The 12000-nt window shown below is 43.6% G+C and overlaps 2 protein-coding genes across 2 annotated transcripts in view; one reads left to right on the top strand and one right to left on the bottom strand.

Moving 5' to 3' along the window:
• Positions 1–2224: 2224 nt before the first annotated feature.
• Positions 2225–3691, bottom strand: LOC135906854 (BRCA2 and CDKN1A-interacting protein). Its single transcript, XM_065438464.2, has one exon. The coding sequence runs from the start codon at positions 3551–3553 to the stop codon at positions 2675–2677; it is 879 nt and encodes a 292-aa protein (XP_065294536.2). The 5' UTR covers positions 3554–3691; the 3' UTR covers positions 2225–2674.
• A 109-nt stretch (positions 3692–3800) lies between these two features.
• Faf2 (Fas-associated factor 2) overlaps positions 3801–12000 on the top strand; it is a 34714-nt gene continuing 26514 nt past the window's right edge. Inside the window, exons 1-5 of the mRNA XM_065438463.2 lie at positions 3801–3902; positions 4894–4962; positions 5057–5160; positions 6465–6583; positions 10521–10550. Of these exons, the coding sequence (XP_065294535.2) occupies positions 3828–3902; positions 4894–4962; positions 5057–5160; positions 6465–6583; positions 10521–10550 (397 nt within the window). The 5' untranslated portion in view covers positions 3801–3827. The remainder of the gene's footprint in view (positions 3903–4893; positions 4963–5056; positions 5161–6464; positions 6584–10520; positions 10551–12000) is intronic.

Genomic DNA, 12000 nt, shown 5'->3' with positions numbered 1-12000 from the left:
GCCGTGCCACCAATATAATGATCCTCGAAGCAGAGCAGCATGGTCCATATAGAATCCAATTGCGATAAGATCCTATCGTATGCGCAAGTAGGGGTGGAGAAAGTAGAAAACATTTGTGGCGATGCGTCGTCTGCATCGCCAATGGGGGAGGGGAAGGTTGCTGCACGTCTTATTTCCTAACACGGCTGTGGCTTTGCAGGGCTGTCAGCGCAGATTAGCGCATACGTGGCCTGCATGCCCTGTTTTACATGTCGTCTGCCGCATGTGCCAAGAGTGGGCGTGCCGAGATGGTATGGCATCATGCGCAACGTCTTCCCGTGCGTTCACTACTGGAGGTTGCATAGCCCCGAGTTCCCGAGATGCGTTGAAGCGAGGCAGACAATGCATTCGCTTCCCGCTGCCGGTGCTTTTCATGATAGCATCGTCCCACTGCAGGCAACACTAGATCGTCCGCGGGGGTGGAGTCGACACGAAAGCGTGGCCGGCTTTGTTCCTTACCACCGACGTGAAAATATTGTACACACGGTACAAAACCATCTCTTTCGTCACCGACTCCAACAAAATGAAAATTTTCTGTTTAAGATTTGCCTTTGCACTTGCCCGATGGTTCGGAAAAATTTGCAGCCCCTTCCACACAAGACAAATCCATCGGAGACTGTATTCTTATATGCATAAAAGGTTGAATTTCAATATAACGAAATTTAGATGTAAGAAAGCAAATCGCCAATTTTACCAACTTCATTATATTGAAGCTTAACTGCATTTCACGAGTGTGCAGGTCACGGTACCCTCGCAAGGTACGCATCTGGTGAAAGAAAATTCTGGACCTATATTTGGCACAATTATAGGCCAGATTGCTGCCTGTCTTCAACTTCAGATTATTGGCATGCTCTCGCAGATGGTCATTAATGCAATGACCTGTCTGTTCGACGTACGGGCTACTACATGATGTGGGGATCTCGCACACAACTTTAGCCATGCAGGAAATGAAACGTGTGGAACCTTGTTTTCACCAAGCAAATAGCGTTCACTCCCTTACACGAGGAAACCTTCTTTTTTGGTCACCGAGTAGATTACTCGCATGCCTGGCTGCCTTCTTCCTCTAGGGCACATATATTTGCGTACACAATAAACGCACCTCTTGGTAGTCTGCACTTATCCTGTTCAGTCTTGTCCTATTCTTTCCAAGCTGTTTTTTTGCCATGAAGCATATCCAGAATGCACAGGCGAGTGGAAAAGACAGCAATTTGTAACGGGTTGGGATTTGTCTGCTGCTGCTGTGTACAAGTTCTTGCAGAAAGAGCTCACATGCATGATTTTTTCCATCTGCTCTTTAATACCTTCCAGTCTTCAAGCATGAACAACAAAAACGGGTAACATGCCTCTGCAAACAGCAGACATAGGTTGGGTCGTGGTGAGTACAAGCCTTTACAAAGCTTCAAGTCTGAAGGCATGTCGTCTGAAAAGATGCAGCAATGTAAAAACATATAATGCATTGCATAGGCTAATCCCTTGTCAACACACACATACCTCTTCTTGGACTGTAGATACCACAGAATGGCTGATAGAATTGGATAGCACAACTATTAGGTCATCACTGTGAGGCTTGACCTATTCTAAGACAGTGCCAACTTTGGACAACCAATTGACAAGTAAACAACATGAGTTTTAGGAGAGCAAGATGGTGGCAGCAGATCTGCAATATTCTCCGATGCAATAGAGCTGTGGTGCAGCTCCAGAAGTGGAATGCATATTCTGGGCTGTGCCAACACTGTGCATCCCTGGAAAGGCTTCAAGGCTGCTTGCCTGAGCAGTGCGCACTCCGTCATGAGCAACCAGTGTAGGAAGGGTGCCAACTGCAAGACCATTAAGACAGATTTAGGCGCCCACACTGCGTCTACTTCTCTTTCAGTGTTGTAGTGACCAGTACTACTACTGCGCTGGTTGCCTGCCATAGATTCGCCATTTCAGTTCATCTAAATCAGTACCAAATGAGTACTCTTTCATCACGGTAATGTTGACTGTCCACTAGGCAAAATCTCAGTGCAATGCTGGCTTCTTCTAGGGTGTGATCACTTCTTGTGGATGCCTGTAGAGCGCTACGAGAGGTGTGCTGTCTCTCCAGTTCTTTGGAGGCAACAACACAGCTTGCCGTGGTGGCAAGCCACTCCGCGGGCAGTGGGCAGGCGAATTGCATTCGCATCTGCCTTGCAGTAAACAGCCAGCACTTCACAGAATATCTGTTTGGAACCCTGCATCAGGAAAGTGCAAAACATTTATCTGTATGGGAAAGTGTAGAGAGGGAGTGAATGGAAACGAAGATTTACATAAGGTCCATTATGGTAGCAGGCAATCAAGCTGAGCTTTTGGGTAGCAGTCACAGACCACTGGAAATAAAAAGAAGCCCTGCATTAAGCCATCCCCTTCTTTAAATTCTTTGTGGCTCTGTCTTTATGACCTTGGCACAGAGTCACCAGACGTACACACCGTGAGCACACAGAAACAACCCAACTCAATTGCAGACGCTCTTTTCAGCCTTTTGCTGAACGGAACAAAACCAAAAACCTGACAATACTGGGTGCGCCTTTTTTAGAGGACACGTGCAAGCACAGAAGGCGAGTACACAACAGATGTTTCTCATGTCCAAACGACCAACCAGTGGCAGCGCGCTTTATTATTGCAACGCGCCTTTGAGCTTGTCCATGATGCGGGCCCACTTGGTCGTCGGTATAACGAGGACCTTGCGTATCTGCTTCATCTCTTCGTCTTCCTCCTTCCAGTCGCCGGCGACAGCGGTACCGGTGTCTGCTGTCACGTTGTACTCGAACTGCAGGTCGGCCTCCTCTTCGAACAGCTCCTCTTCGGCATTAGCGAACACGGCGCCGCCCTGGTCGTCGTTCTCCGACGCTCTGTACTGTTTGCATATGACCAAGAGGTGGGTGAAGTCGTACTTCTTGCCTGCCGCTTTGGCAGCTTCAACGTCTCGTGCTAGGGCGTCGTACAGAGGTAGAGCGATCCGCGGCGGTATGTTCACGAAGCGCTCGCTGATCACCAGACCGATTTGGTAGCTGTCCTCGGTAAAGTATTCGTCGAACTTTGCCGCCAGTCCGCTCGCTGAAGCGCGGCACTGGTTGCGCAGGAGAGTCACGATCTGCTGGACGCACTCCCGTTGCCGGCTCTCGGTGAGGTTGACTACGCTCATGACGCCGAAGACGCCGTCTTCGTCATCCTGCATGGCCTCGTCGTCATCGTCCACATCGTCGTCACACTGCTTGATGACGCTGGCAACAAAATTTCGTTCGAGAATGAGGTTGGTAAGATCTGAGAGATTGACACGTGCCTTGAGGAACAGTTGCTGAAGGAGCCTCTTGATGCCATGGAAGTCTGAGTCGTCCGGAGTGCGCGCCTCGAAGTCGACGTTCACCTCGGTGTCGACTAGCTCGTCTTGCTCGGAATCACTGTCTTCGTGTTGGGACTCATTCGAGCCGTCGCTCTCCTCGTCTTCGCCGAGTCTTTTCTGCCGTTTTGACATCGCCATGTTCCTTCCGCACATCGGTAAATTGAATGGTCACAGTGTTCCTGGCATAGCTATAGCTTAAGGAATATTGCGCCAAAGGCAGCGCCGGGTCGAATCGACGTGGAGTACCTGCCGCACTTCCTATTTCTTCCAACCTATAACAATAACCAATACCGTTTTTTTTAATAAGTGGTACGCTTGCTGGCGTTTGTGTACCCTGAATATCGACGTTTTTAATACGTACTCGAAGACTGTTGTGCGCTAAATCGCTAAATGCGTTGATATTTATGTTGTACGCCAGGTGACGCAGATGGTCGTTGCGAGCAAAATGGCGGAAAGCAATGACTTGTCAGCATCCCAAACAGAGAAACTGCTACAATTTCAGGTAGGAGCCTACTTGTATGATAACTGCGACTGCATACTAGGGGTGATCATTCACACCACAGTTTCTGCGCAAGCTATATCGCGCGGAGTGACTTATCTGTTGTTCTCAATAAACATCGCCTTTACAGCTCCTGTACTCGAGCGTTACGTTCCGATCCGAACTGCACTTGTTTTTGCAAACTGTTCTCGTACATATCCTACCGTGTCATTCATTAATGTCATCATGCTTGTTGTGAGCCGAGCAAGCGCTAATTTTGTGTGCTGTAGCAACAAGCCACGTCTGGAAAACAGCGGAACATGACTATCGTGTGCGCGGCTGTTATTTGTTACGATTAATTTGTATTTGAATTTATTCTCTTTGAACAAAATATAAAATGAAGAAATAGCCACAAAAAGCTACTGAGATTAGCAGCTTGACAGGGTGGTTGCCCCGTCACACGGCAGTAACAGTTTGCAAACACTTCTTACGCACGTGACTGCTTTTCACACGCATTTACAGAGAATGAATTCACAAGGTAACATAAACATTTTACAAAATACAAAGGAACACAGCTAAGAGTAATAGAATAAGTACAACGTAAAGTACTGAAGGTAATCTTGGATTGCTTTTTTTGGGCAACTATGACACATGATGCTTCTCTTTGCATTTTAAAACGCAACTCGGAAAATTTGTTTCAAATTATTTTTGAGCAAATGTGGTAGGATGTACGTGATTGATTCTTTAGCATAGGTGTTATGAGGAGTAGGTATAGGCCAAATATTGGGTTGACGCGTATTATATGCGGCAGCACTTTCCCATTATTGTGAAAGCTCTCTGTGAAAACAATTGTTCTTTTTTATGGTTGGCCAGTGTGGCTGCCAATAAACGAGTTATAATAATTTACCTTTATTATCTTAAATAGTTTAAAGCATTGCTGTGTATGAAAATTATATGGGACGTTTGCAATTACTCTTGTAGTAGACTTGTTCTTCAATGCCTGTTGTTTTGACAGGATCTCACAACGATAGAAGACCTCGAAAGGTGTAGGGAAATACTAGACAGGCACAATTGGGACCTCGAGGTGAGAATTGGTTGCGTATGATATGTTTTGGTAATTGATCACAGATCACTTTGGTGTACGAAATCGAGGTGTTTGCTTTAATGTTTCGGTACAGGTCGCTGTTCAAGACACCTTAAATATCCAGGAGGGTTCACCGTCTGTCTACTTGCCACCTTCTAGTCGGCAGCCATCAGTAGTGGTTGATCACGCAGACCAAAGGTTAGTAAACAAGACTGCTTTATGTTCGATGGTCACGGCTGTTTTACCCAACTTTTGTGTGAATAACAGTAGCACATGATTGCCTGGAGTTTCTGTTGCCTGCTTCAAAAGTGGCATGGTACCTTGAATAACGCAGTGTGATGTCGACGCATATCTTTCACTCAGCCTGCAATATTGTGTGTACTGCTACTCATTTGGGTTGCATTATTCCGGTAAGAAATGAGTAAATAGTCTGCCGGTTTCTCTGTAAGAGTAGTGGTTTCGTGGATGATATACAAGAAAAAAGAAAAAAAGGTTTTCATGAAAATTGGCCTTCCAGGTTAGATTACTGACACCCATTGCTCTAACATCATACCCTCTATTGCAAAGGAGACGCAATATTGAGCAAGATGATGACATGCAAATTGTTGGTTTCTTTTGGTGGGTTGTTGCAGGGTGATGACATTCAGTTGAAAATAGCTTTCACAATCTAATGGTTGCAGAGGCCAACCTGCAATATAAGCAGTGCAATGTGGATAACAGTAGTGTTTTGAATAATATGAGAAATATAGAGACGACCAGAAAGGAAGCAAGCCAGTTGGTGGTGCCACAGAGGAGTTTGTAAGCAAAGTTGCAGAATGATAAGCTAATTTAAATTAATAAGCATTCACTGTATTCAAAACAATAACTTATACTTGGATTGTGTGCAGTTGAGCCCACCTGTAACAAAGGACTAGATGCATGAAGATACATTTGATATTCTAGTGTTTTATACAGGTGGTATTGTATGATGTTAACATTTTTATTTTTATATTTTTAATATGTCTTAAAATATTGATTCATGTAATAAGTATTTAGAAAATAAGTACCTTTACGTGCACAGCCTGGCTTTAAACAATTTTTTTTTCACAAACCACTGTAATACACAGATTTCTTTTTTTAGCATTCTGTGATAAAGCCTCACAAATTTGCTAATTTATCTCTTCATCACATGATTTTCACTTCAGCAAAGCACAAGCCTAAGCACATTTTCTCGGCATACCTTTGCGGTGGAAGCGAAATTTCGTTACATTGAAATTGCATACAAACACACATAGTTATATTGAGGTTCTAAATACATGGTGTTCTATGAACAAGAGGCTATGAAAAGCTAAATACTTCATTATATCGAGAATTTCGTTATATTGAAGTTCAGTATATTGAGATTTAACTGTATTCTCATTTGCAATATCTTTTTGAGAACGATAAGCCTGAAAAAAAGAATGGTGTGGTGAGTTACCAGTTGGATCATCAGCCATGCTTTATGATGCGTCTTCACACCACAGGTTCTTCTACTCTGTCCAGAGCTGGCGGCCCAGTGGTCTTCTGGGATGGGGCAAATTCATCATCACCTTCCCCTTCTGCTTCTTCTACAGCACCTTGTTAAGCATCATGCGGTATGCATGTAAGTGAGATGGCTTGTCTTTATGTGTTCTTGCACTTGTTCCTCTACAAGGGCATGAATATTGCGACCTTCACAGCGAAGCTGTGTAGGGGAGTTCCACAATGTTTTCGTGTGACTAAGGTGCGTGTGCGATGGTGTGGTCAGTATCAAATGGGAATGCAACACGTGCGATGAAACCCTGGATTTGCTTTAAAACATAATGTTCAATGATTATAAAAAAAGTTACCTTGTGCATATCTCTTTAGATGGAGCGCTTATATGATGGGTTTTTTAAGGAGTAGTTCATAGTTTTTGTTCCTTGCGTCACATCATACTGGCTCCACATTGAGGGTCAGCTAGGAGTTTACAGCTGTGGCGGCAAAAGCTGACGCCGTGGTAGGGTAGCGCATCCTGCACGGGGGCCTTCGCTAATAACAGCCAGGCAGCAAGCCAGCAAACAGACCTCTAGTACTTCTGAGCGGCGTGAGAACTCACTTATATACGGCTTTGTTGTATAAGGTGTCAGATAGGCGGGCATCTGTGAAGAAATTTTTCGAAATGTTTGGATTGCTATGCATGTTGCACTTCTGTGACACTTCGAAATATTTTTTGTTACATGGTATTCAGGCAGTGCCTGCAAGCGGCACTGGCTAACCTTTTTCAAATTAGTAGCTCAGTGGCCATGGCATTCTGCTGCTAAGCATGAGGTCACAAGTTCGATTCCTGGCTGAGTTTTGGCAGAGGCAACATGTTAAAACACTCATGCACTTAAATTTAGGCCTGCATTAACGAAGAGGAGCTCAGCTTGTCTAGCGTAAATTGCAGTAAGGTGAACGACAAGATCAACTCATCCAGCACTTATTATTTTTTTTTTTTCGTGCAGCCCCAAAGGTGATTTGAGCTCCTGTGTAGCTCTGCACTTCTTCCAGGTGGTGTGCTTTATTTTGTGCTTGTTGTTAAGAACATCGGATGGTGCAAGGAGCTGTTGAAGATAGACTATGGGAGCATAGACTCACTTGTGTGCCTTGAAGCCTACCTTCATTTGTAGTGTAAAATATTTTTTTTTTCTTAAGAAACTTCGCCTGTGTGACAAAATTTTTTTTCATGGTCTTGCTTAATACGATCATCAGAATCATTTGCACTTGATGTTGGGAGCACACACGAACTTTTGTGCAGCGAAGCCCAGCTTTGCTACATTGTAAAAAAACTGCGTTTCGAAGTAAAATTAACTTTTCTTAAACATACTTTTTCTGTGGTCTTGCTTTATGGGATCATCAAAATCACTTGCACGAAAAGTTAATTTCGTGTTTTTTGCAAATTTTCTTTTTTCATTTCGTCCTTAAAGGGGTTAAGGAAACTGAGGTGCTCGAAATTAATATGGAGGCCTGCACTACTGCACCTCTCCTAGCTTCAATGTTGCTTTTGTATGTTAGACACAAGCTAGAGTTGCCATGTTGGTTAAACATTGACTAAGTAGCTAGTATAGTATTATACGAGAAGAAACGGGGTTAACCAAGGCTCCCGATTTTTATTAGTCATATGATAAGTCAACAAACACTGACACCAAGGACAACATAGGGGAGATTACTTGTGCTTAATAAATGAAATAAAGAAACGATAAATTAACGGAAATGAAAGTTGAGGAAAAACAACTTGCCGCAGGTGGGGAACGATCCCACCTGCGATCCCAATGCGAAGGTTGTGGGATCGTTCCCCACCTGCGGCAAGTTGTTTTTTAAGTTGCGGCAAGCTGGTAGAAGTGCTAGAAAGGCCACTTAGAACGTCAGCGGGCGAATTTCATGTAGAACAATTTCAGTTTACTTGACAAATGTGTTTTTTGTGGGCAGCCATCACTGTCAACGCCAACATTGAGAGTGAGAGTATGCATTTGATGGCTGAGTTGGGAGAACACATTAAGCTGCAAGCGGCATTAAGTATATGCCCATGTGACACCACTTGAATGGCATTAAAGCTAAGGGAGTTAAGCAGTTAATGTAATCTTTTAAAAGGACACTTAAGGCGAAGACTAAGTCGACGTGGATTGTTTAAAAACTAGTCCCGAAACCTCGCAACACTTGTTTTGCACCAAGGAAAGACTTAGTTTACGAGAAAATTGCATCTGAAAGGGCCGAATGCCTTTTTAAAAATACAAATCTCCGTCCACCCAACTGGGGGAGTGGTGACGTTGCATACACCATCACCACCCTTTGATGCCGTCAGTGAGTAAAATGGCACTCGACAGATGGCGGTACTGAGCCAAGACAGAGCAGTGGATTCGCCTCTGTAGCTGCTTTTTTGTCAAGTGGTGTGGACAGTTCGGACATCCCACAACCTCACATGGAAGTTAAATTCTCTGCTACTGGCAGTTTGTGCAAGTTTCACGAGCCAGCAAAACCATTGCAGCACTACGTGATAACAAAACTAATGAAATGCGAAAGTGTGGGCGGCGTGGAGTCGAGCGAAAATGAGACCTTTCAACCGCTTGCGTCGTTGTCAAGGGTAATTTCAACTACTTCTTTTTTCTAAAAAATGAAATGGAACAGGACAAGTAGCATTTTATTTCGTCTTACAATACAAGGATGTTTTTTGCAACGAATGGCCGAGTACTAGTGACAGAATTTAACTGAGGAGTGCTTTAGTCATGGGGCGAGTACTTGAATGTCCCGGGTAGTCTCTGACCATGTCCTGCATTCACCTCAATTTCTCTATTATTAAGGCTCTGTTCGCGATAATATTGACGCCTTATAGATTCTCGAGTACTAATCTATCACTTTAGCTGGACTTAATATTTGCCTTTAGTGTCCCTTTAAGCCCAATGGCATGGGTATTAACTTTGCCAGGATGTTGCCATGCGTGGACGAGTCAGGCACAGTAGAGATGACCTATTCTTGAGTCCTCCAGTGCAGCACCGCTCATAGCCAAAATGTGGCTGTGACCATAGGTCGATATAGTCACTCGTGAGTGCACTGACTCATACCCACTCCACAATCATTTCACGGGAGTCAAATAGAGCGATAGTGAGTGGTGAAGGATTGTGAGTGGATGAGAGTATGGATGGGAGTGAGTGCCAGTAAATTTCACTGACTTTCAATCACTTCACAATAAATTTCACTGACTTTCATCATGGCTGACTTTCAGTAAGTGAAAGTCAGTGACGGTGATTTTGAGTAGATGCGACCATAAACATGGGTGACTGTTGGCAAATGTGAGTAGACATGAGTATGTATGTGAATTAGTGCTGGTGAGCGGGAGTGGACACGTATATGAGCGGGAGTGAGTGCGGGTAAATGTGAATGACTGTGAACGCAAGTGAGAGTGGGTGAGTGTGATTAGGAATGTGAGGGAGGGCCAACGAGTGGGAGCACACATGAGTGTGAGCGAGTACAAGGCCTGTAAAAATATTGCTGAGTCAGTATGAGTGAGTATTTCCTTATTCTGCCGACCTATGCTTAAGACCCTGTGAATATAATTATTGATTGCTGTCCATTAAGGAATTGGCAACACCACAGTCTTGTCAGGGTGTGATGGAAATACTAGTTCTCAACCGATAGCCTGTAGTTAATGCTGAATGAGGATATTATTTAAGCCAGAATGCCATACAGTGTGGTCACTCTGTAAACTTGATCTGTAGCTAGTTTTGACTCGAGATTTTATGACAGCCATTACTTATGCAGTCTTGTGCTGTTGTAAGTACAGTAGATGGCAGTGTTGTAATGTAGTGACCTGCATTGTCCGATGTCACAGTTTCAATAAAAGCCAGAGCACACAGATATTATGCATTTGAGTTGGTTTTTATGAAGATTCACTTGAATTTCAGCCTTTAGCAGCTAACATTCCTGTTTTCCTAATGCAGAAAACACTAAACTAGAAATCTACATGCCTTTCTATCAGGCATTCACCAACTTGACTCTCTTCTCAGTCTTGAGTGCAGCATTTCTTTTCTTTTTTTTTTTTTCAGGGAGCATCATTTGGCCAGGACCAAGAAGATGTAAGTATTGCAGCTGACAACAGGCTACTTCAGTTTCTTGTTTTCTTTAATAAGCTTATTCAGCTTTTTTAGGTGGATATTGTGCTGTGTGGACCTAAGCAGTCGGAAATTATGAAATTGGTGGGAACACTGTTTTGTGACAAATTGAGTTCTGGAACTATGTCAAACAGGAATTTTGTGCCCTGATTGCTGTTTGTACATTCAACTTTGCTGTCATGTTACCAAGTGTACATTGTTTTAGTTTTTGCTGGTGATTGCTTTCAGGGAATTGTCGCTGTTAGGTAAATGCTCGCTTGCAAGACATGCAAACTGTATATGAGGCGTCGTGAACGTTATCAAGTCAGTGGCGAGGTAGGCATACATAGTTTGCATGCACAAAATGGGTAACATTGTGCAATTTCGATTTGACGTGGACACGAGCGATTGGTTTGAAGTGAATCATGACGCATGTATAAATGCCAAAGCCACTTCAGCCATGACATGGGATTCAGCGAATACCATTCTGACATTACTTTGGAGCCATAACATCTGTGAAGCTCATGTGGGTTCTCATGGTGGGCATGTGCGCTTGTCCTTCTGTAGCTAGACTGTTGTGAATGTTGTCGGAGTTTTCTGAATAAGAGCTGCGGATAACAGTCTTGAAAACTTTGGAATGGTTATCTTTTGAGTTTGCTTTCAGATACTATTTGAACAAGACAAACATTTGTGGAGGAAAAGGGCATGATAGCAGTTAACCAGTGTCTCACACTCTAGCTTTAGGAATGGCGAGGATAGTGCCCTATCAGTTGACAGTTGCTTGCTTCAGTCTTTGCTGCTGGTAATGCAAGCAGAAAAGCCTGTTATTGAAATATGCAATCTTATTGAAAACCTAACTGCAACAGTGCAATATGAAGTCCACAATGTTAACCTGAAGTTGCTGAGGGCACAGTAATGAAACATTTTGAATCTCCAGTTGTCTAAAAATTGGGGGAGAAAGAAGGAAAAGGATTGCCTCTTTCATAAAAGTTTTAAAATAAAGGAAAGACAGTCTCCGTCGCACTTATCAGTCAAAACTGTAGCTTGAGCGCAGTTCTGGGCAACTGCTGCCAACTGAGCCATTTGCATTTATTTTTAGGCTAGACCATTTGCTTCAACAACAGCTGGAATTTGTCTTATTTGAATGTGCAGCAAAGTGGTACAAGCTGAGGCAAGTTTCTTCCAAATCAGTTTGGCTGCTGTCTAAGGAGGGCACACATACTTTACGCATGCAATTGATTTGCATCATTGGAGTTTGAACCAATCTAGATTTTACCATGTGCAGTGGTTTAATGGCCACGGCCTTCTGCAGCTGTGCACAAGGTTGCAGGCTTGGCTCTCGGTTGCAACAGCCACATCTTGATATGATTGAAACATTAAATTCAGCAGACTCCAGCGATTCCTTAAACTCTTCGAGTTCATTTGCTCCGACAAA

Source organism: Dermacentor albipictus, chromosome 5, assembly GCF_038994185.2.
Source record: "Dermacentor albipictus isolate Rhodes 1998 colony chromosome 5, USDA_Dalb.pri_finalv2, whole genome shotgun sequence".
NCBI lineage: Eukaryota > Metazoa > Arthropoda > Arachnida > Ixodida > Ixodidae > Dermacentor > Dermacentor albipictus.
Note: the sequence above shows the minus strand (reverse complement) of the source record. Positions and strands in the feature narration are given on the sequence as shown.

Bases quoted from the DNA above. Each gene is read 5' to 3' on its own strand.
- LOC135906854 (XM_065438464.2), bottom strand. From the start codon at position 3,553: ATGTGCGGAAGGAACATGGCGATGTCAAAACGGCAGAAAAGACTCGGC.